This window comes from Oncorhynchus kisutch, linkage group LG10, assembly GCF_002021735.2.
Source record: "Oncorhynchus kisutch isolate 150728-3 linkage group LG10, Okis_V2, whole genome shotgun sequence".
NCBI lineage: Eukaryota > Metazoa > Chordata > Actinopteri > Salmoniformes > Salmonidae > Oncorhynchus > Oncorhynchus kisutch.
In genome coordinates, this window is record NC_034183.2 from 6,031,375 (window position 1) to 6,056,302 (window position 24,928).

The following is a 24,928-nucleotide window of genomic DNA, read 5'->3' on the forward strand; positions in this document are numbered from 1 at the left end:
CCCTTCACACGCATGCGCGCTCCTTCTATTGCATTGGAGGCTCATTTGAAAACATTAGCCGTGACTAGCAATGTTTGTTTTGGTTAGCAAGCAATTCGACTAAAGTGAACATAGGTTTCTGGATAACACAGTGATATAAACCCATCATTATACTCGAGGAACGACAGTCAACATTCATGGGTGAGCTCAAGGAAATTGATGGCTTTGTTGTAAGGGACACTAACGTTAATAGAGCTACTGAAACTAGCCGGTCTGAGCAGCTAACATGGCTAGCTAGCAAATGCTAGGGCATTATATATATATATTTTTTTCAAGGCTTTGCTAGCCTTGATCTTCTGTCTTGGCTAACATTCCAGGAACATGTACTAGCCAACATCGACCGGCTAAATGTAGCTACCTTCCCCCTGCGAAGCCGTCCTTACCCTATCCTGGGGCGCATTCAGCAGGAAACGACGTTTTGAAATGTTCAGATAGAAATGGCCTAGATAGAACAAACCTCCATCTCTGACAATGAGAACGTTTTACGTACTGAACATGGCCCTGCACACCTCCAGAGGTAGCAGCCAGCATTGTGCGTTTTACTTTACCTTATTGTGTTTCTGTTTAGAGGACCACAGCGTGGATGACGACAACTCCAGCATCCGGTCATCCTCTCCTGTCATGGACCGTAACCCCTCACCACCCCCGGACAGAGAGGGGGATCAGGGCGGGGAAGAGGTGGATGCTATAGGGGAGACAGTTTATAGCAAACACTGGCTGTTCAGCACCTTTACCCGTCTGATTCAGGTAGGCAACCGGTGAAGATTCAGGCAGGCAACCGGTGAAGATTCAGGCAGGCAACCGGTGAAGATTCAGGTAGGCAACCGGTGAAGATTCAGGTAGGCAACCGGTGAAGATTCAGGTAGGCAACCGGTGAAGATTCAGGTAGGCAACCGGTGAAGATTCAGGTAGGCAACCGGTGAAGATTCAGGTAGGCAACCGGTGAAGATTCAGGCAGGCAACCGGTAAAGATTCAGGCAGGCAACCGGTAAAGATTCAGGCAGGCAACCGGTTAAGATTCAGGTAGGCAACCGGTTAAGATTCAGGTAGGCAACCGGTTAAGATTCAGGTAGGCAACCGGTTAAGATTCAGGTAGGCAACCGGTTAAGATTCAGGTAGGCAACCGGTTAAGATTCAGGTAGGCAACCGGTTAAGATTCAGGTAGGCAACCGGTTAAGATTCAGGTAGGCAACCGGTTAAGATTCAGGTAGGCAACCGGTTAAGATTCAGGTAGGCAACCGGTTAAGATTCAGGTAGGCAACCGGTTAAGATTCAGGTAGGCAACCGGTTAAGATTTAGGTAGGCAACCGGTTAAGATTCAGGTAGGCAACCGGTACATTGTTGCAATACAGTATTACTGGTTGCTGATCTAGCCTGATCTAGCCTATTGAATTCTAGAAAGGGTTATGGTGAGGATGCGTTTTCCATCATATAATGCATTATGTCCGGCACTCTTTTTTTGTTGTTGTTGCTCATTACAGAAAGTGCTCTTCCATCTTGTACATTTTACTGTTAATATGCAGGACATATTTTGTCATCTTGTGTTCAAAATGCATCGTTGATCATCGTTGTTGTTGCTCATTACAGAAAGTGCTCTTCCATCTTGTACATTTTACTGTTAATATGCAGAACATATTTTGTCATCTTGTGTTCAAAATGCATCGTTGATCATCGTCGTTGTTGTTGTTATGTCCTTCAGATTGTGTCGGAGCAGAACATGGGAGACTCTGATGCCCAGATGCAGCTACCAGAGGAAGATGAGGATGAGCTGTGTAAGATCTGGGATATGGCCATGGATAAGGTGTGTGTCATCCAGCTACCCTAGTGAAAGAGCAGGTGTTCCTAATGTTTGTATACTCTGTGTGTATATTCTGTATACTCAGTGTGTATATTCTGTATACTCAGTGTGTATATTCTGTATACTCGTTCTGCCCCTGTTCCTGCCCCTGTTCCTAGGCCGTCATTGAAAATAAGAATTTGTTCTTAACTGACTTGCCTGGTTAAATAAAGGTCAAATTATTATTATTTTTATTTTTTATTCTGTATACAGAGATGTTTAAATAAATACCAGCAGTATGATAACTAGTTTATATTGAGTCGGCTGTAAAAATTTAACTTTTATGTTACAAATGTTTTTGATGTAATGTGAAATTTGATGGGTTAATATGACCCTGTCTGCCTGTCTCTCTGTCTGCCTGTCTCTCTGTCTGCCTGTAGGATGTGGGTTAATATGACCCTGTCTCTCTGTAGGATGTGGGTTAATATGACCCTGTCTGCCTGTCTCTCTGTAGGATGTGGGTTAATATGACCCTGTCTCTCTGTAGGATGTGGGTTAATATGACCCTGTCTCTCTGTAGGATGTGGGTTAATATGACCCTGTCTGCCTGTCTCTCTGTAGGATGTGGGTTAATATGACCCTGTCTCTCTGTAGGATGTGGGTTAATATGACCCTGTCTCTCTGTAGGATGTGGGTTAATATGACCCTGTCTGCCTGTCTCTCTGTAGGATGTGGGTTAATATGACCCTGTCTGCCTGTCTCTCTGTAGGATGTGGGTTAATATGACCCTGTCTGCCTGTCTCTCTGTAGGATGTGGGTTAATATGACCCTGTCTCCCTGTAGGATGTGGGTTAATATGACCCTGTCTGCCTGTCTCTCTGTAGGATGTGGGTTAATATGACCCTGTCTCTCTGTAGGATGTGGGTTAATATGACCCTGTCTGCCTGTCTCTCTGTAGGATGTGGGTTAATATGACCCTGTCTGCCTGTCTCTCTGTAGGATGTGGGTTAATATGACCCTGTCTGCCTGTCTCTCTGTAGGATGTGGGTTAATATGACCCTGTCTGCCTGTCTCTCTGTAGGATGTGGGTTAATATGACCCTGTCTCTCTGTAGGATGTGGGTTAATATGACCCTGTCTCTCTGTAGGATGTGGGTTAATATGACCCTGTCTCTCTGTAGGATGTGGGTTAATATGACCCTGTCTGCCTGTAGGATGTGGGTTAATATGACCCTGTCTGCCTGTCTCTCTGTAGGATGTGGGTTAATATGACCCTGTCTGCCTGTAGGATGTGGGTTAATATGACCTTGTCTGCCTGTCTCTCTGTAGGATGTGGGTTAATATGACCCTGTCTCTCTGTAGGATGTGGGTTAATATGACCCTCTCTGCCTGTCTCTCTGTAGGATGTGGGTTAATATGACCCTGTCTCTCTGTAGGATGTGGGTTAATATGACCCTGTCTGCCTGTCTCTCTGTAGGATGTAGGTTAATATGACCCTGTCTGCCTGTCTCTCTGTAGGATGTGGGTTAATATCACCCTGTCTGCCTGTCTCTCTGTAGGATGTGGGTTAATATGACCCTGTCTCTCTGTAGGATGTGGGTTAATATGACCCTGTCTGCCTGTCTCTCTGTAGGATGTGGATTAATATGACCCTGTCTGCCTGTCTCTCTGTAGGATGTGGGTTAATATGACCCTGTCTGCCTGTCTCTCTGTAGGATGTGGGTTAATATGACCCTGTCTCTCTGTAGGATGTGGGTTAATATGACCCTGCCTGCCTGTCTCTCTGTAGGATGTGGGTTAATATGACCCTGTCTCTCTGTAGGATGTGGGTTAATATGACCCTGTCTGCCTGTCTCTCTGTAGGATGTGGGTTAATATGACCCTGTCTCTCTGTAGGATGTGGGTTAACATGACCCTGTCTCTCTGTAGGATGTGGGTTAATATGACCCTGTCTGCCTGTCTCTCTGTAGGATGTGGGTTAATATGACCCTGTCTCTCTGTAGGATGTGGGTTAATATGACCCTGTCTGCCTGTCTCTCTGTAGGATGTGGGTTCATATGACCCTGTCTGCCTGTCTCTCTGTAGGATGTGGGTTAATATGACCCTGTCTGCCTGTCTCTCTGTAGGATGTGGGTTAATATGACCCTGTCTCTCTGTAGGATGTGGGTTAATATGACCCTGTCTCTCTGTAGGATGTGGGTTAATATGACCCTGTCTCTCTGTAGGATGTGGGTTAATATGACCCTGTCTCTCTGTAGGATGTGGGTTAATATGACCCTGTCTCTCTGTAGGATGTGGGTTAATATGACCCTGTCTGCCTGTCTCTCTGTAGGATGTGGGTTAATATGACCCTGTCTCTCTGTAGGATGTGGGTTAATATGACCCTGTCTCTCTGTAGGATGTGGGTTAATATGACCCTGTCTCTCTGTAGGATGTGGGTTAATATGACCCTGTCTCTCTGTAGGATGTGGGTTAATATGACCCTGTCTCTCTGTAGGATGTGGGTTAATATGACCCTGTCTCTCTGTAGGATGTGGGTTAATATGACCCTGTCTGCCTGTCTCTCTGTAGGATGTGGCTGGTTTCTTACAGGAGTTCAAAGCTGCAGATATCCTCCTGGGAGTGATCACTAAGTCTCGATGCCCTCGTCTCACTGTGAGTGAACTGTTTTCGTGTTCTAGTTTACCTCGTGTGTGTTGTACTCTATTATAAACTGGGTGGTTCGACCCCCCTGAATGCTGATTGGCTGGCAGCTGTGGTATATCAGACCGTATACCACGGGTATGACAAAGCAATAAGGCACCTCGGGGGTTTGTGGTATACGATGGTAGATATCACCATATATCACACCCCCCCGCCCCGGGCCGTATTGCTTAATCAGTCCACCGTCTAGTCTTTGAAATGCAATGTTAATAATAATATAATTTAATATTCCTTTCCCCCCAGTTGTAACCCACCCAGCAACATTTTAAATTGGCACAACATCATGTTGCCATGGTGTCTTATTGATGTTTACATCATGTTGCCATGGTGTCTTATTGATGTTTACATCATGTTGCCAGGGTGTCTTATTGATGTTTACATCATGTTGCCAGGGTGTCTTATTGATGTTTACATCATGTTGCCAGGGTGTCTTATTGATGTTTACATCATGTTGCCATGGTGTCTTATTGATGTTCACATCATGTTGCCATGGTGTCTTATTGATGTTTACATCATGTTGCCATGGTGTCTTATTGATGTTTACATCATGTTGCCATGGTGTCTTATGGATGTTTACATCATGTTGCCATGGTGTCTTATTGATGTTTTCGCGTGTCCTCTCTCCCCAGGAGATATGTGTGGGGATCCTGGGTAACATAGCCTGCTTCCCTGACACTTGTCTGACCCTCAGCCAGAACAACGACCTAGGGTAGGTGGAGATGGCCATTTACTAAAAACCCTTTTCACACTGTCATGACAGCCTGAACAGTACTGTGTTGGCTCTGATATGTACAGCACCGTTCCAACTCCTGGTGTGTATTAACTGTTTATTTTGTGTAATTCTGTTTCTCTCCACAGGGTGGTGCTGTTGCTCCTTCTTGGAGACACTGATCCCCCTACACTGCTGGAGACAAGCAGGTGAGAATACCCTGAAAAGGCTAGAAAATCCTTCATTGTCTGTTGTCGTAGCTCAAATAAGAGGAAGAAGCACAATGCTTTATAAACTTTTTTTTTTTTATAGAGATGTAACTCTACGCAAATGAACTGAGCATGGTTTCCCTAAAGCATCTTAAGGCTAAGTTCGTCGTTAGAACCTTCGTAGGAGCGTTGTTAAATCTCCGAGTTGTTTCTCAAAACCATCGACACGTTCGTTATTTGCCAACTGCTTGTGACCACTCGTAGAACCGCTAAGTGTGACATTAGAATATATATATTTTTTTACAGCTTTTTCCACCTCACTTTATACACAAGATATCCGCTAAACATAGAATCAAGCTGTTTATCTGTCTCTGTGACCTCTGATAACTTGGGAATGAAGTTGACGACAAAGTTGCCTTAGTTGTTGCAATTGTTAAAAACATGCTTCAAATGAAAACCAAGATGACTATATACAAAATATATACATTAGTCCTATTGGTATTTGTTGGTATTTTTATTAGGATCCACCACATTAGCTGTTGTGAAAGCATCAGCGACTCTTCCTGGGGTTCCACACAAAACATAATATACAGACCATTTAATGGACAAGAAGAGCTCAAGGACAGAACCACATCAATTTGGCTACATAGTTCCATATAGTTGAATCATATTGAAATTCATTACATGTTCAGTCTGATTTAGTTCTATTTTTGCAAATTGTAGGCTACATTGTCTGTAAAAAATAAATAAATTGTCCTCAATATATTTCATGATGTGTTACAACATGTGCCAGATCTGTGATTTAGTGAATTATTATAGAGTAGGACTAAGCATTATAATAAGCCACCTCAATATTTTCAGCTGTAGGTGGTAATATGAGCTGATCTGTCGTCAGTATTGTGGAATAATTCTAATCTTAAAGTCAGATTTGAATGGAGAATGCTGATCTGAGAGCAGTGCTTACTTTTTAAAAATTCTATATTTTTATTTAACCTTTATTTAATTCTTATGGCTGCAATCCCGTTAACGGGAGCGATTTGACAACAGCCAGTCAAAGTGTAGGGCGCCATTTTCAAAACATCAAAAATCTCATAATTAACATTCCTCAAACATACATGTGTCTCATACCATTTTAAAGCTATTCTCGTTGTTAATCCCACCAAAGTATCCGATTTCAAATATGCTTTTCAGCAAAAGCACTACAAACGATTATGTTAGGTCTCCACCAAACCACAATAAGCACAGCCATTTTCCAGCGAAATATATCATTGACAAAAAGCAGAAAAAGAGAATTCAAGGTTAGTGATTCATTTTATCTTCATTAGATGACACTCATAGGACTTCATGTTACACAATACATGCATGTTTTGTTTGATAAAGTTCATATTTATATAAAAAAATCTGAGTTTACATTGGCTTATTAGATTCACTAGTTCCAAAAACATCAAGTGATTTTTGCATAGCCACATCGTTTCAACAGAAATACTCATCATAAATGTAGATGATAACACAAGTTATACACATGGAATTATAGATATACCTCTCCATAATGCAACCGCTGTGTCAGATTTCCAAAAAGGTTTACGGAAAAAGCAACCCATGCAATAATCTGAGACGGCGCTCAGAACAGAAACCAAATTAGCCGGCATGTTGGAGTTGTAGGAACGATGCATCGTCAAAACACTCGTATGCCTAAGTTCCATGGCTATCGGGAAATCATGCCCAGGTCTTTTTGTGTGTTTTTGTTGATATCTCGTTAGTGATTGGTGTGAATGTCTTTTTGTCCAGACTTCTGCTGACCTGTGTGTCCCAGAGCGATGTGTCTTCTCTGTGGCTAGAGAGAGTACGACAGCAGACCTCTGTGTGTTCCAGCCTCTGCTTCATCATGTGCAGCTCCACCAACAGTAGGTCCTTTCATATGTTACAACAACTCAATGTGATGAAAGATGTTTTCTTTTCAATCTACTGGGAATCATTTGTTTACATACCCTACATTATTCATCTCATATGTATATACTGTACTCTATATCATGTACTGCATCTTTATGTAATACATGTATCACTAGCCACTTTAAACAATGCTACCTAATATAATGTTTACATACCCTACATTATTCATCTCATATGTATATACTGTACTCTATATCATCTACTGCATCTTTATGTAATACATGTATCACTAGCCACTTTAACTATGCCACTTTGTTTACATACCCTACATTACTCATCTCATATGTATATACTGTACTCTATACCATCTACTGCATCTTGTCTATGCCGTTCTGTACCATCACTCATTCATATATCTTTATGTAAATATTCTTTATCCCTTTACCCTTGTGTGTATAAGGTAGTAGTTGTGGAATTGTTAGTTAGATTACTCGTTGGTTATTACTGCATTGTCGGAACTAGACGCACAAGCATTTCGCTACACTCGCATTAACATCTGCTAACCATGTGTATGTGACAAATAAAATTGGATTTGATTTGTCAAACGCGACTTGCACAAATGTGAGGTATATTGAGAATATTGATTTAGAACATGTTCAAAGATTCATCCACCCAGGGACTCATCTATGAACAATGAGGAATATACATTGTCAGTCACCGGTTTCATTAGGAAACGTGTTCATGATGTTGTACCCACAATAACAATCAGACATACCGCCAACCAAAATCTCCGGATGAACGGAGGAATCCGTACTATGCTTAGAGCCCGTTCTGCAGCATTTCTATGTCAGCAGAACGAACCCCGGCGACTCTATGGCACACAAACGCCATGCAAGGCAAGCACTTACGAGCTCCGCAAAATCCATTAGGGACGCAAAAAAAGACTATGTGGACTCAAACTTGAATCGATATTCGACAAGTCAGACTTGCGCCACTTGTGGCAAGGACTACAGGCTATCACAAACTACAAAAGGCACATCCAGCTGCCTGGTGTCCACCGAAGCCTCCGTCCCGGACGGGCTTAACACATTCTACGCTCGCTTCGAGGCAGACAATACCGAGCCATCCAGGAGGACTCTCGCTGTTCCGGAAGACCAGGTGCTTTCGCTCTCCAAGGCTGACATGAAGACATCTCTGAGGGACTATTTGGGGCGACAGGTAGCCTAGTGGTTAGAGCATTGGAACCGGAAGGTTGCAAGATCGAATCCCTGAGCTGACAAGGTAAAAATCTGTTGTTCTTTCCCTGAACAAGGCAGATAACCCAATGTTCCTAGGTAGACCGTCATCGTAAATAAGAATTTGTTCTTAACTGACTTGCCTAGCTATAACATTCTTTTAAATGTTTCAAATAATTTAAGTTCACAAAGCTACCAGCCCAGATGGCATCCTTGGCTGCATGCACCGACATCTTCAACCTGTCCCAATCGGTAGTCCCCACTTGCTTCAAGGAGACAACCGTTGTCCCAGTGCCGAAGAAAACCAAGGTGACATCCCCAAATGGACTATTGCCCCATCGCACTCAGTCCTGTCATCATGAAGTGCTTCGAGAGGTTGGTCATGAAGGCCAGCATGCCACACCCAGGCCAGCATGCCACACCCAGGCCAGCATGGAACATCAAGGCCAGCATGCCACACCCAGGCCAGCATGGAACATCAAGGCCAGCATGCCACACCCAGGCCAGCATGCCACACCCAGGCCAGCATGCCACACCCAGGCCAGCATGGAACATCAAGGCCAGCATGCCACACCCAGGCCAGCATGCCACACCCAGGCCAGCATGCCACATCAAGGCCAGCATGCCACATCCAGGCCAGCATGGAACATCAAGGCCAGCATGCCACACCCAGGCCAGCATGGAACATCAAGGCCAGCATGGAACATCAAGGCCAGCATGCCACACCCAGGCCAGCATGGAACATCAAGGCCAGCATGCCACACCCAGGCCAGCATGCCACACCCAGGCCAGCATGCCACATCCAGGCCAGCATGCCACACCCAGGCCAGCATGCCACACCCAGGCCAGCATGCCACACCCAGGCCAGCATGCCACACCCAGGCCAGCATGGAACATCAAGGCCAGCATGCCACATCCAGGCCAGCATGGAACATCAAGGCCAGCATGCCACATCCAGGCCTGCATGGAACATCCAGGCCAGCATGGAACATCCAGGCCAGCATGGAACATCCAGGCCAGCATGGAACATCCAGGCCAGCATGGAACATCAAGGCCAGCATGGAACATCAAGGCCAGCATGGAACATCAAGGCCAGCATAACCAAATACTTTTAAAATCAGTTTTTCACAATTCCTGACATTTAATCGGAGTAAAAATTCCCTGTCTTATGTCAGTTAGGATCACCTAACGACTGCATGTCTTTGCACGACATCACGGTTGTAGGCCTGATAACCAACAACGACGAGGAGTCAGACTATAGGGAGGAGATAAGTGAACCGGCGTTGTTTTCCTGGCACCACAATCTCCTTCTCAACGTCAGCAAAACAAAGGAGTTGATTATTGACTTCAGGAAGCAGAAGACTGGGAACACACCCTTATCCACATCAACTGGACTGTAGTAAAGAGAGTCAGATGTTTTTTTTTTTAAATCACCAAGGACTTAACATGGACCAACATCTCCACCACTCTTGTCAACAAGGCGCAGTTGGTTCCTTTGGTTCCTAATTCGGGATCACTAGGCCCTCCAGCAGGTGGTGAAGATAGTGCGGATAAACTACTTTTTTTTTTGTGACTCCTCAAGCACTGAGATGCCTTAGACTGCTGCGCCACTCGGGAGCCCAAACCTTTTTTACGCTACTGCTACTCTCTGTTCATCATATATGCATAGTCACTTTAACCATATCTACATGTATATACTACCCTCAATCAGCCTGACTCACCGGTGTCTGTATGTAGCCTCTCTACTGTATATAGCCTCTCTAAAATGTATAGCCTCTCTAAAATGTATAGCCTCTCTAAAATGTATAGCCTCTCTACTGTATATAGCCTCTCTACTGTATATAGCCTCTCTACTGTATATAGCCTCTCTACTGTATATAGCCTCTCTACTGTGTATAGCCTCTCTACTGTGTATAGCCTCTCTACTGTGTATAGCCTCTCTACTGTGTATAGCCTCTCTACTGTGTATAGTCTCTCTACTGTATAAAGCCTCTCTCCTGTATATAGCCTCTCTCCTGTATATAGCCTCTCTCCTGTATATAGCCTCTCTACTGTATATAGCCTCTCTACTGTATATAGCCTCTCTACTGTATATAGCATCTCTACTGTATATAGCCTCTCTACTGTATATAGCCTCTCTACTGTATATAGCCTCTCTACTGTATATAGCCTCTCTCCTGTAAATAGCCTCTCTACTGTATATAGCCTCTCTACTGTATATAGCCTCTCTCCTGTATATAGCCTCTCTCCTGTATATAGCCTCTCTCCTGTATATAGCCTCTCTCCTGTATATAGCCTCTCTCCTGTATATAGCCTCTCTCCTGTATATAGCCTCTCTACTGTATATAGCCTCTCTACTGTATATAGCCTCTCTACTGTATATAGCCTGTCTACTGTATATAGCCTCTCTACTGTATATAGCCTCACTACTGTATATAGCCTCTCTACTGTATATAGCCTCTCTACTGTATATAGCCTCTCTACTGTATATAGCCTCACTACTGTATATAGCCTCTCTACTGTATATAGCCTCTACTGTATATAGCCTCTCTACTGTATATAGCCTCTCTACTGTATATAGCCTCTCTACTGTATATAGTCTCTCTACTGTATATAGCCTCTCTACTGTATATAGCCTCTCTACTGTATATAGCCTCTCTACTGTATATAGCCTCTCTACAGTATATAGCCTCTCTGCTGTATATAGCTTCACTACTGTATATAGCCTCTCTACTGTATATAGCCTCGCTACTTTTATAGCCTCTCTGCATTTATAGCCTCTCTAAAATGTATAGCCTCTCTACTGTATATAGCCTCTCTACTGTATATAGCCTCTCTACTGTATATAGCCTCTCTACTGTATATAGCCTCTCTACTGTATATAGCCTCGCTACTTTTATAGCCTCTCTGCATTTATAGCCTCTCTAAAATGTATAGCCTCTCTAAAATGTATAGCCTCTCTACTGTATATAGCCTCTCTACTGTATATAGCCTCTCTACTGTGTATAGCCTCTCTACTGTGTATAGCCTCTCTACTGTGTATAGCCTCTCTACTGTGTATAGTCTCTCTACTGTATAAAGCCTCTCTACTGTATATAGCCTCACTACTGTATATAGCCTCTCTACTGTATATAGCCTCTCTACTGTATATAGCCTCTCTACTGTATATAGCCTCTCTACTGTATATAGCCTCTCTCCTGTATATAGCCTCTCTCCTGTATATAGCCTCTCTCCTGTATATAGCCTCTCTCCTGTATATAGCCTCTCTACTGTATATAGCCTGTCTACTGTATATAGCCTCTCTACTGTATATAGCCTCTCTACTGTATATAGCCTCTCTACTGTATATAGCCTCACTACTGTATATAGCCTCTCTACTGTATATAGCCTCGCTACTTTTATAGCCTCTCTGCATTTATAGCCTCTCTAAAATGTATAGCCTCTCTAAAATGTATAGCCTCTCTACTGTATATAGCCTCTCTACTGTATATAGCCTCTCTACTGTATATAGCCTCTCTACTGTATATAGCCTCTCTACTGTATATAGTCTCGCTACTTTTATAGCCTCTCTGCATTTATAGCCTCTCTAAAATGTATAGCCTCTCTAAAATGTATAGCCTCTCTACTGTATATAGCCTCTCTACTGTATATAGCCTCTCTCCTGTATATAGCCTCTCTCCTGTATATAGCCTCTCTGCTGTATATAGCTTCACTACTGTATATAGCCTCTCTACTGTATATAGCCTCGCTACTGTATATAGCCTCTCTACTGTATATAGCCTCTCTACTGTATATAGCCTCTCTACTGTATATAGCCTCGCTGCATTTATAGCCTCTCTAAAATGTATAGCCTCTCTAAAATTTATAGCCTCTCTACTGTATATAGCCTCTCTACTGTATATAGCCTCTCTACTGTATATAGCCTCTCTACTGTATATAGCCTCTCTACTGTATATAGCCTCGCTACTTTTATAGCCTCTCTGCATTTATAGCCTCTCTACTGTATATAGCCTCTCTACTGTATATAGCCTCTCTACTGTATATAGCCTCGCTACTTTTATAGCCTCTCTGCATTTATAGCCTCTCTAAAATGTATAGCCTCTCTAAAATGTATAGCCTCTCTACTGTATATAGCCTCTCTACTGTATATAGCCTCTCTACTGTGTATAGCCTCTCTACTGTGTATAGCCTCTCTACTGTGTATAGCCTCTCTACTGTGTATAGTCTCTCTACTGTATAAAGCCTCTCTACTGTATATAGCCTCACTACTGTATATAGCCTCTCTACTGTATATAGCCTCTCTACTGTATATAGCCTCTCTACTGTATATAGCCTCTCTACTGTATATAGCCTCTCTACTGTATATAGCCTCTCTCCTGTATATAGCCTCTCTCCTGTATATAGCCTCTCTCCTGTATATAGCCTCTCTCCTGTATATAGCCTCTCTCCTGTATATAGCCTGTCTACTGTATATAGCCTGTCTACTGTATATAGCCTCTCTACTGTATATAGCCTCTCTACTGTATATAGCCTCACTACTGTATATAGCCTCTCTACTGTATATAGCCTCGCTACTTTTATAGCCTCTCTGCATTTATAGCCTCTCTAAAATGTATAGCCTCTCTAAAATGTATAGCCTCTCTACTGTATATAGCCTCTCTACTGTATATAGCCTCTCTACTGTATATAGCCTCTCTACTGTATATAGCCTCTCTACTGTATATAGTCTCGCTACTTTTATAGCCTCTCTGCATTTATAGCCTCTCTAAAATGTATAGCCTCTCTAAAATGTATAGCCTCTCTACTGTATATAGCCTCTCTACTGTATATAGCCTCTCTACTGTATATAGCCTCTCTACTGTATATAGCCTCTCTCCTGTATATAGCCTCTCTCCTGTATATAGCCTCTCTCCTGTATATAGCCTCTCTCCTGTATATAGCCTCTCTGCTGTATATAGCTTCACTACTGTATATAGCCTCTCTACTGTATATAGCCTCGCTACTGTATATAGCCTCTCTACTGTATATAGCCTCTCTACTGTATATAGCCTCTCTACTGTATATAGCCTCGCTGCATTTATAGCCTCTCTAAAATGTATAGCCTCTCTAAAATTTATAGCCTCTCTACTGTATATAGCCTCTCTACTGTATATAGCCTCTCTACTGTATATAGCCTCTCTACTGTATATAGCCTCTCTACTGTATATAGCCTCTCTACTGTATATAGCCTCGCTACTTTTATAGCCTCTCTGCATTTATAGCCTCTCTAAAATTTATAGCCTCTCTACTGTATATAGCCTCTCTACTGTATATAGCCTCTCTCCTGTATATAGCCTCTCTCCTGTATATAGCCTCTCTACTGTATATAGCCTCTCTCCTGTATATAGCCTCTCTCCTGTATATAGCCTCTCTCCTGTATATAGCCTCTCTCCTGTATATAGCCTCTCTCCTGTATATAGCCTCTCTCCTGTATATAGCCTCTCTCCTGTATATAGCCTGTCTCCTGTATATAGCCTCTCTACTGTATATAGCCTCTCTACTGTATATAGCCTCTCTCCTGTATATAGCCTCTCTCCTGTATATAGCCTCTCTACTGTATATAGCCTCTCTACTGTATATAGCCTCTCTACTTTTATAGCCTCTCTACTGTATATAGCCTCTCTACTGTATATAGCCTCTCTACTGTATATAGCCTCTCTACTGTATATAGTCTCGCTACTTTTATAGCCTCTCTGCATTTATAGCCTCTCTAAAATGTATAGCCTCTCTAAAATGTATAGCCTCTCTACTGTATATAGCCTCTCTACTGTATATAGCCTCTCTCCTGTATATAGCCTCTCTCCTGTATATAGCCTCTCTCCTGTATATAGCCTCTCTCCTGTATATAGCCTCTCTACTGTATATAGCCTCTCTACTGTATATAGCCTCTCTACTGTATATAGCCTCTCTACTGTATATAGCCTCTCTACTGTATATAGCCTCTCTACTGTATATAGCCTCGCTGCATTTATAGCCTCTCTGCATTTATAGCCTCTCTAAAATGTATAGCCTCTCTAAAATTTATAGCCTCTCTACTGTATATAGCCTCTCTACTGTATATAGCCTCTCTACTGTATATAGCCTCTCTACTGTATATAGCCTCTCTACTGTATATAGCCTCGCTACTTTTATAGCCTCTCTGCATTTATAGCCTCTCTAAAATGTATAGCCTCTCTAAAATTTATAGCCTCTCTACTGTATATAGCCTCTCTACTGTATATAGCCTCTCTACTGTATATAGCCTCTCTACTGTGTATAGCCTCTCTACTGTGTATAGCCTCTCTACTGTGTATAGCCTCTCTACTGTATAAAGCCTCTCTACTGTATATAGCCTCACTACTGTATATAGCCTCTCTACTGTATATAGCCTCTCTACTGTATATAGCCTCTCTACTGTATATAGCCTCTCTCCTGTATATAGCCTCTCTCCTGTATATAGCCTCTCTCCTGTATATAGCCTCTCTACTGTATATAGCCTCTCTCCTGTATATAGCCTCTCTACTGTATATAGCCTGTCTCCTGTATATAGCATCTCTACTGTATATAGCCTCTCTACTGTATATAGCCTCTCTCCTGTATATAGCCTCTCTACTGTATATAGCCTCTCTACTGTATATAGCCTCTCTACTGTATATAGCCTCTCTACTCTTATAGCCTCTCTACTTTTATAGCCTCTCTACTTTTATAGCCTCTCTACTGTATATAGCCTCTCTACTGTATATAGCCTCTCTACTGTATATAGCCTCTCTACTGTATATAGCCTCACTACTGTTTATAGCCTCTCTACTGTATATAGCCTCTCTACTGTATGTAGCCTCTCTACTGTATGTAGCCTCTCTACTGTATGTAGCCTCTCTACTGTATATAGCCTCACTACTGTATATAGCCTCTCTACTGTATATAGCCTCTCTACTGTGTATAGCCTCTCTACTGTGTATAGCCTCTCTACTGTGTATAGCCTCACTACTGTGTATAGCCTCTCTACTGTATGTAGCCTCTCTACTGTATGTAGCCTCTCTACTGTATATAGCCTCTCTACTGTATATAGCCTCACTACTGTATATAGCCTCTCTACTGTATATAGCCTCTCTACTGTGTATAGCCTCTCTACTGTGTATAGCCTCTCTACTGTGTATAGCCTCTCTACTGTTTATAGCCTCTCTACTGTATATAGCCTCTCTACTGTGTATAGCCTCTACTGTGTATAGCCTCTACTATGTATAGCCTCTCTACTGTGTATAGCCTCTCTACTGTATATAGCCCCTCTACTGTATATAGCCCCTCTACTGTATATAGCCTCTCTACTGTATATAGCCTCACTACTGTATATAGCCTGTCTACTGTATATAGCCTCTCTACTGTATATAGCCTGTCTCCTGTATATAGCCTGTCTCCTGTATATAGCCTCTCTACTGTATATAGCCTCTCTACTGTATATAACCTCTCTACTGTATATAGCCTCACTACTGTATATAGCCTGTCTCCTGTATATAACCTCTCTACTGTATATAACCTCTCTACTGTATATAACCTCTCTACTGTATATAACCTCTCTACTGTATATAACCTCTCTACTGTATATAACCTCTCTACTGTATATAACCTCTCTACTGTATATAACCTCTCTACTGTATATAGCCTGTCTCCTGTATATAACCTCTCTACTGTATATAACCTCTCTACTGTATATAGCCTCTCTACTGTATATAGCCTCTCTACTGTATATAGCCTCTCTACTGTATATAGCCTCTCTACTGTATGTAGCCTCTCTACTGTATGTAGCCTCTCTACTGTATGTAGCCTCTCTACTGTATGTAGCCTCTCTACTGTATATAGCCTCTCTACTGTATGTAGCCTCTCTACTGTATGTAGCCTCTCTACTGTATGTAGCCTCTCTACTGTATGTAGCCTCTCTACTGTATGTAGCCTCTCTACTGTATGTAGCCTCTCTACTGTATGTAGCCTCTCTACTGTATGTAGCCTCTCTACTGTATGTAGCCTCTCTACTGTATGTAGCCTCTCTACTGTATATAGCCCCTCTACTGTATGTAGCCTCTCTACTGTATATAGCTTGTCTCCTGTATATAGCCTCTCTACTGTATATAGCCTCTCTACTGTATATAGCCTCTCTACTGTATATAGCCTCTCTACTGTATATAGCCTCTCTACTGTATATAGCCTCTCTACTGTATATAGCCTCGCTGCATTTATAGCCTCTCTGCATTTATAGCCTCTCTAAAATGTATAGCCTCTCTAAAATTTATAGCCTCTACTGTATATAGCCTCTCTACTGTATATAGCCTCTCTACTGTATATAGCCTCTCTACTGTATATAGCCTCTCTACTGTATATAGCCTCGCTACTTTTATAGCCTCTCTGCATTTATAGCCTCTCTAAAATGTATAGCCTCTCTAAAATTTATAGCCTCTCTACTGTATATAGCCTCTCTACTGTATATAGCCTCTCTACTGTATATAGCCTCTCTACTGTATATAGCCTCTCTACTGTGTATAGCCTCTCTACTGTATAAAGCCTCTCTACTGTATATAGCCTCACTACTGTATATAGCCTCTCTACTGTATATAGCCTCTCTACTGTATATAGCCTCTCTCCTGTATATAGCCTCTCTCCTGTATATAGCCTCTCTACTGTATATAGCCTCTCTCCTGTATATAGCCTCTCTCCTGTATATAGCCTCTCTACTGTATATAGCCTGTCTCCTGTATATAGCCTCTCTACTGTATATAGCCTCTCTACTGTATATAGCCTCTCTACTGTATATAGCCTCTCTCCTGTATATAGCCTCTCTACTGTATATAGCCTCTCTACTGTATATAGCCTCTCTACTCTTATAGCCTCTCTACTTTTATAGCCTCTCTACTTTTATAGCCTCTCTACTGTATATAGCCTCTCTACTGTATATAGCCTCTCTACTGTATATAGCCTCTCTACTGTATATAGCCTCACTACTGTATATAGCCTCACTACTGTTAATAGCCTCTCTACTGTATGTAGCCTCTCTACTGTATGTAGCCTCTCTACTGTATATAGCCTCTCTACTGTGTATAGCCTCTCTACTGTGTATAGCCTCACTACTGTGTATAGCCTCTCTACTGTGTATAGCCTCTCTACTGTATATAGCCTCTCTACTGTATATAGCCTCTCTACTGTATATAGCCTCTACTGTGTATAGCCTCTACTGTGTATAGCCTCTACTGTGTATAGCCTCTACTGTATATAGCCTCTCTACTGTGTATAGCCTCTCTACTGTGTATAGCCTCTCTACTGTATATAGCCTCTCTACTGTATATAGCCTCTCTACTGTATATAGCCTCTCTACTGTATATAGCCTCTCTACTGTGTATAGCCTCTACTGTGTATAGCCTCTACTGTATATAGCCTCTCTACTGTATATAGCCTCTGTACTGTATATAGCCTCTGTACTGTATATAGCCTCTCTACTGTATATAGCCCCTCTACTGTATATAGCCCCTCTACTGTATATAGCCTCTCTACTGTATATAGCCTCACTACTGTATATAGCCTCTCTACTGTATGTAGCCTCTCTACTGTATGTAGCCTCTCTACTGTATGTAGCCTCTCTACTGTATATAGCCTCTCTACTGTATATAGCCTCTCTACTGTATATAGCCTCTCTACTGTATATAGCCTCTCTACTGTATATAGCCTCTCTACTGTATATAGCCTCTCTACTGTATATAGCCTCTCTACTGTATGTAGCCTCTCTACTGTATATAGCCCCTCTACTGTATGTAGCCTCTCTACTGTATATAGCCTGTCTCCTGTATATAGCCTCTCTACTGTATATAGCCTGTCTACTGTATATAGCCTCTCTACTGTATATAGCCTCTCTACTGTATATAGCCTCTCTACTGTATGTAGCCTCTCTACTGTATGTAGCCTCTCTACTGTATGTAGCCTCTCTACTGTATGTAGCCTCTCTACTGTATGTAGCCTCTCTACTGTATATAGCCTCGCTCCTGTATATAGCCTCGCTCCTGTTATAGCCTCTCCACTGTATATAGCCTCTCTACTGTATATAGCCTCTCTACTGTATATAGCCTGTCTTTTTACTGTTGTTTTATTTCTTTACCTACCTATTGTTCACCTAATACCTTTTTTGCACTATTGGTTAGAGCCTGTAAATAAGCATTTCACTGTAAGGTCTACACCTGTTGTATTCGGCGCACGTGACAAAAAAACTTGAATTTGATTCGAATAATATAGATCACTTTTGTTCCCAGTTTTGATTCTTTTCCTCAAAAAAAATTGCGTTAATTTTTTGGGTGTTTTCCGTTCCAACCCCTGATATTTGCGCATGTTTGTTTTGTTAGAAAGAGGATAGACCGTCAGAGGCGGCACTGACCTCTGGGTCACCCAGGACTGATTATTCTTGAAGGGGCTTCTGGGGTTTTTCTTGTTTTTTTCTTCATAAGAAGAAATATGCATATTTGATGAAACTGTTGAGTGAGACCCACTGTTTACGTGTGTGTGTGTGTGCGTGTGCGTGTGTGTGTGTGTGTGTGGTTGCGTGTGTGTGTGTGTGGTTGCGTGTGTGTGTGTGTGTGGTTGCGTGTGTGTGTGTGTGGTTGCGTGTGTGTGTGTGTGGTTGCGTGTGTGTGTGTGTGTGGTTGCGTGTGTGTGTGTGTGTGGTTGCGTGTGTGTGTGTGTGGTTGCGTGTGTGTGTGTGTGGTTGCGCGTGTGTGTGTGTGTGTGTGTGTGTAGTGGACCTGCTGGTGAAGGTGGGGGAGCTGGTTGACAAGCTGTTTGACTTGGATGAAGAGTTGATGAAGAGCTGGGTCACAGCTGGATCTCAGCCCAGTGACGAAGACGAGGAAGAAGAGGAGGAGGGGGAGAGACGTCTGGACGTGGCCTCCTCGCTCCTCGAGGCTGCCAAACAGCTAAGGTAAAGACATTTTGTTTCTGCTAATATTATAATGCAATAATAATATTATCTTTAAAAAACAGCTCTCTGTTAGAACCACTTTGATGAAGGTATCATTAAGAGCTTGTAAACCTCATGACATCATGTTTTCAGCAGACCAGCCACTGGGTGGTGGCATTCTGATATGACAGGCAACATGTGGGGCTATCCTGGTGTTTCCACAGGTCAGAGGGTTTTATGAGGGGCTGTCCTCGTGTTTCCACAGGTCAGAGGGTTTTATGAGGGGCTGTCCTGGTGTTTCCACAGGTCAGAGGGTTTTATGGGGGGCTATCCTCGTGTTTCCACAGGTCAGAGGGTTTTATGAGGGGCTGTCCTGGTGTTTCCACAGGTCAGAGGGTTTTATGGGGGGCTATCCTGGTGTTTCCACAGGTCAGAGGGTTTTATGAGGGGCTGTCCTCGTGTTTCCACAGGTCAGAGGGTTTTATGAGGGGCTATCCTCGTGTTTCCACAGGTCAGAGAGTCCAGAGGGTTTAGAGGTGTACCTGCATGCCCTCCAGCTCCTCACCACTATCCATCATGGGATTCAGACATTGGGTGAGACGTGTTGTTCAAAATGTCTGCTTTTATTTAATCAATAGATGTTATTGGTTGAAAAAAATCCATAAATTACAGAAACTTCTCTCTTTAAAATGGCTTCTCCCTCTTGGTATATCTAGTATGCTATTATGTTAATATATTTCTATCTAGCTGTGTTTTTTTTTAATCCTGAGAGCTGAAGTTAGTAAGATTTCCACTCTATTCATTACTCATAGCAAGTAAAGTTGACTAAGTTGACATGATATATAACTCTTGTCTCCAGCTGTTGCAGGTGGGACGGGCCAGGCTCTATGGACCTTCCTGTGTGAGGTAGTGTGTGAGGACCTGTGTCAGCCAGACGACCCTCCGTTTGTTCTTCAGGAACAGAAGGGGTTACTGGTCCATGCTCTGGCTGTCCTGTCAGTCCTGTATGCGTGTCAGGACCAGGAAGCAGAGCACAGTGAAGCAGACACGCGTAAGAGACCACCTGGATTTCACTTTAGTCTCTGACACCGTCTCTCTCTCTGTCTTGTCCCGTGGTTTGTAATGTTATTGCTTAATCACGAGACGTAAAGCCTCATTTAATTTATTCTTCTTTCACTAACTGATCGTCAAAACCAACGGAAGTCACTGTAACCTGAAAGTGAAAACATTATAAGGCAAAATGAATTTTTAAATTTAATTTAATTTATTTAATATTCCCGAATCATCCCAAAGTATCTGAAAGGCTCTGTTCTCTGTTCTCCAGTTTTGCCTCTAGTTGGGAGCATGTTGAGGGTGCTGCAGTACCATAGAGAGGTCAGTTCAGGACACGGACAGAAGGAGAAGAAGGATGGACAGGAGGAGGAGGAGAAGGTGGATGAGCAGCTCCAGGCTCTGATCCAGACAACGGTCGAGTTCCTCTCTGACGTCATCACTGACCTCACCAAGGTAACGCAGCCTCTGGAACTGTCAATCAAAAAAAAACAGTCACCGTTTCCTACGATGTTACTTCATCTCTAAACCAAAATAAGTTTATGACATTTATTTATTTATATATATATATATATATATATGTGTTTATGTGTATATATATGTGTATATATGTGTATATATATATATATATATATATTTATGTGTATATATATATATATATATGTGTTTATGTGTATATATATGTGTATATATATATATGTGTTTATGTGTATATATATATATATATATATATATGTGTTTATGTGTATATATATATATATGTGTTTATGTATATATATATATATATATGTGTTTATGTGTATATATATATATATATATATATATATGTGTTTATGTGTATATATATATATATATATGTGTTTATGTGTATATATATGTGTATATATATATATGTGTTTATGTGTATATATATATATATATATATGTGTTTATGTGTATATATATATATATGTGTTTATGTGTATATATATATATATATATATATGTGTTTATGTGTATATGTATATGTATATGTATGTGTATATATATATGTGTTTATGTGTATATATATATGTGTTTATGTGTATATATATATATATGTGTTTATGTATATATATATATATATGTGTTTATGTATATATATATATATATATATATATATGTGTTTATGTGTATATATATGTATGTGTTTATAACCTATATTTATGTTATTTAAACTTTTTTATTTAACTAGGCAAGTCGGTTTAAGAACAAATTGTTCTTTACAATGACGTGTGTGTGTGTGTGATCCCTAGGATGCGGTGTCCGAGTTGGTGACGAGAGGTTACCTAACAGAAAAGACGTGTCTCTCAGCAGTAGGCTCTATGCTCCCCCAGTTCAGCCCTGCAGTAAGTTCTCCCTCTTTATAATGCGCACGTAATATCCACCGTGTCTGACAAACAGAGGCTCCTATATATAGATGTCAGTGGGGACAGTACATCGTGAACATTGTAGTGGCATCGCTGGGATACTCAATCAGGTCAATAAGAGTTTGTTTCCAGTTTTACATGTTGTCTTTGTCTGTGATGTCACTTGTTCTCTGGAAACGTGGTTTCCACCACGCCCTCACACTTCCTCCCGGTGTGAGTGGATATTGTCATAACCAAGCCTACGTCACCTGTAGAGGTACAACACCTGGTCTTCATGTTGTCATAACCAAGCCTCTGTAGAGGTACAACACCTGGTCTTCATGTTGTCATAACCAAGCCTCTGTAGAGGTACAACACCTGGTCTTCATGTTGTCATAACTAACCCTCTGTAGAGGTACAACACCTGGTCTTCATGTTGTCATAACCAAGCCTACGTCACCTGTAGAGGTACAACACCTGGTCTTCATGTTGTCATAACTAACCCTCTGTAGAGGTACAACACCTGGTCTTCATGTTGTCATAACTAACCCTCTGTAGAGGTACAACACCTGGTCTTCATGTTGTCATAACCAAGCCTCTGTAGAGGTACAACACCTGGTCTTCATGTTGTCATAACTAACCCTCTGTAGAGGTACAACACCTGGTCTTCATGTTGTCATAACTAACCCTCTGTAGAGGTACAACACCTGGTCTTCATGTTGTCATAACTAACCCTCTGTAGAGGTACAACACCTGGTCTTCATGTTGTCATAACCAAGCCTCTGTAGAGGTACAACACCTGGTCTTCATGTTGTCATAACCAAGCCTCTGTAGAGGTACAACACCTGGTCTTCATGTTGTCATAACTAACCCTCTGTAGAGGTACAACACCTGGTCTTCATGTTGTCATAACCAAGCCTACGTCACCTGTAGAGGTACAACACCTGGTCTTCATGTTGTCATAACTAACCCTCTGTAGAGGTACAACACCTGGTCTTCATGTTGTCATAACTAACCCTCTGTAGAGGTACAACACCTGGTCTTCATGTTGTCATAACCAAGCCTCTGTAGAGGTACAACACCTGGTCTTCATGTTGTCATAACTAACCCTCTGTAGAGGTACAACACCTGGTCTTCATGTTGTCATAACTAACCCTCTGTAGAGGTACAACACCTGGTCTTCATGTTGTCATAACTAACCCTCTGTAGAGGTACAACACCTGGTCTTCATGTTGTCATAACCAAGCCTCTGTAGAGGTACAACACCTGGTCTTCATGTTGTCATAACCAAGCCTCTGTAGAGGTACAACACCTGGTCTTCATGTTGTCATAACTAACCCTCTGTAGAGGTACAACACCTGGTCTTCATATTGTCATAACTAACCCTCTGTAGAGGTACAACACCTGGTCTTCATGTTGTCATAACTAACCCTCTGTAGAGGTACAACACCTGGTCTTCATGTTGTCATAACCAAGCCTCTGTAGAGGTACAACACCTGGTCTTCATGTTGTCATAACCAAGCCTACATCACCTGTATAGGTACAACACCTGGTCTTCATGTTGTCGGAGGCTGATCCCCAGCTGGCAGACACAGTGAGAAAGGAATTTCCTGTCTCCCTCGGCCCAAGCTGATCCATGAGCCCTCCTCTTCCTTCTCCAGACTCCGGTATCCACAGTGGATCCTGTTATATCCATGGAGTACCACACTGGGCATACAGAGAGGTTGTATACCAATACACTTGGACTGTACTGTGAAAAACATGAAATGGTGTCCACTGTTTTAATGTTTCGTTTTTTTAGATCATGGTCTTTAAAAATGGAAATTATTATTTGTTTGTTTAACTTGTTTAAAATAAAATGGTTTGGTTATTTGATATCATGTTTTAAACATGTAGTATCTCCTATGTGGCTAGAAAGGATCATCACGTTGTATATTCCAATGTGGTCCTACTGTATTTTTCAGTGTTGGGTTGCAAAATGATGCTAACTTTCCTCACGTTCCCGGGTATTCCAGAAATCCTGGTTGGAGGCTTCGGATTTCCTGCTTAATCCCTCCTGATTCCAGGGAACCTCCATCCGGGATTTCTGGGAAAACATGGTAATTTTGGGGAAAGTTATCACCATTTTGCAGTCATGTTTCTGTCAGTCTGTAGACAAGGATAGTTTTTTTTCCAGCTCATAACAGATAATTGAATGGACTTTTATTTACCCAGTCAACTTGTTGCTGTTTTTAATAAAGATATTAAATATTCACGTGACCATTTTGTATCAGCAGATTTGGACGATCAGTAGGAATGTTTCCATGAACTTTTTTTGTAGACATTTAGGAAGTTCACAAAGAAAATAGATTTGACATTTGTCCTGCTAGGGTGTGTTTCAATATAACTGTCTTGTCGATTTAATAAACAGCTGTATATAATGACTTCATACCAAAAAATTTTTTTTATTTTTAAAACCTTTTTCTCAAAAACCTACAAAGTCTAATAAAAATGAAGTGGTTGAAAGTGTTCCCATCACCCATTTTAGGCAAATTGCTCGTTAACAAATTGGCGACAGCCGGTATGCCTCCCAACCTAATTGGTTTCATGTCTTCAGTAGCCTGCAAAACCCAGCAGGTATAGAATCCAAAAACTTGATTCATATTTGCAATATTCTAATCATTCTCATGTTCCAACGTATCGCCATGGTGAAATTTGCACTCCTGTAAATCTGAAATAATTGGATGGTGAAACTGGCTTCCGGCCAATCAGAAAAGCAAGGCGAAACGATTCAGCCAATGAGAGTCGGGACTAGGATCCTGCAAGGAAAAATGTGTATAATTGAACAAATTTGATGTCGAAATAAATGTGGAGTTGAGCTTCATAGTTTATTATTAATTATTTGAAGGGAGAAAAAAAATCATATTTTATTCTAAATTAATTTATTTCCATTATTTGTCGCAATAAAGAAAGTTTAGACAAAAGTCAAATCCGGCACTGTAGAAAGGAGAAAATGTTCGCGATCT

General features: G+C 41.7%; 1 protein-coding gene across 5 annotated transcripts; it reads left to right on the plus strand.

Moving 5' to 3' along the window:
- On the plus strand, positions 1–24,351 carry saal1 (serum amyloid A-like 1). 5 transcript variants are annotated; one of them, XR_004211144.1, is made up of 14 exons: positions 1–180; positions 608–786; positions 1,739–1,840; positions 4,387–4,470; positions 5,148–5,227; positions 5,377–5,436; positions 7,225–7,340; positions 19,347–19,527; positions 20,018–20,100; positions 20,366–20,557; positions 20,831–21,012; positions 21,831–21,923; positions 22,201–22,575; positions 22,859–23,457. XR_004211144.1 is itself a non-coding variant. In XM_031832945.1 (13 exons), the coding sequence occupies exons 1-13, from the start codon at positions 177–179 to the stop codon at positions 22,228–22,230; spliced, it is 1,386 nt and encodes a 461-aa protein (XP_031688805.1). In that variant the 5' UTR covers positions 1–176; the 3' UTR covers positions 22,231–23,457. The 5 variants fall into 5 exon arrangements, 2 of the variants coding, with proteins under 2 accessions (XP_031688805.1, XP_031688804.1); XR_004211145.1 differs by having other exon boundaries at positions 22,201–22,529; XR_004211143.1 differs by having other exon boundaries at positions 22,201–22,338; positions 22,392–23,457.
- The last annotated feature ends 577 nt before the right edge of the window (positions 24,352–24,928 follow it).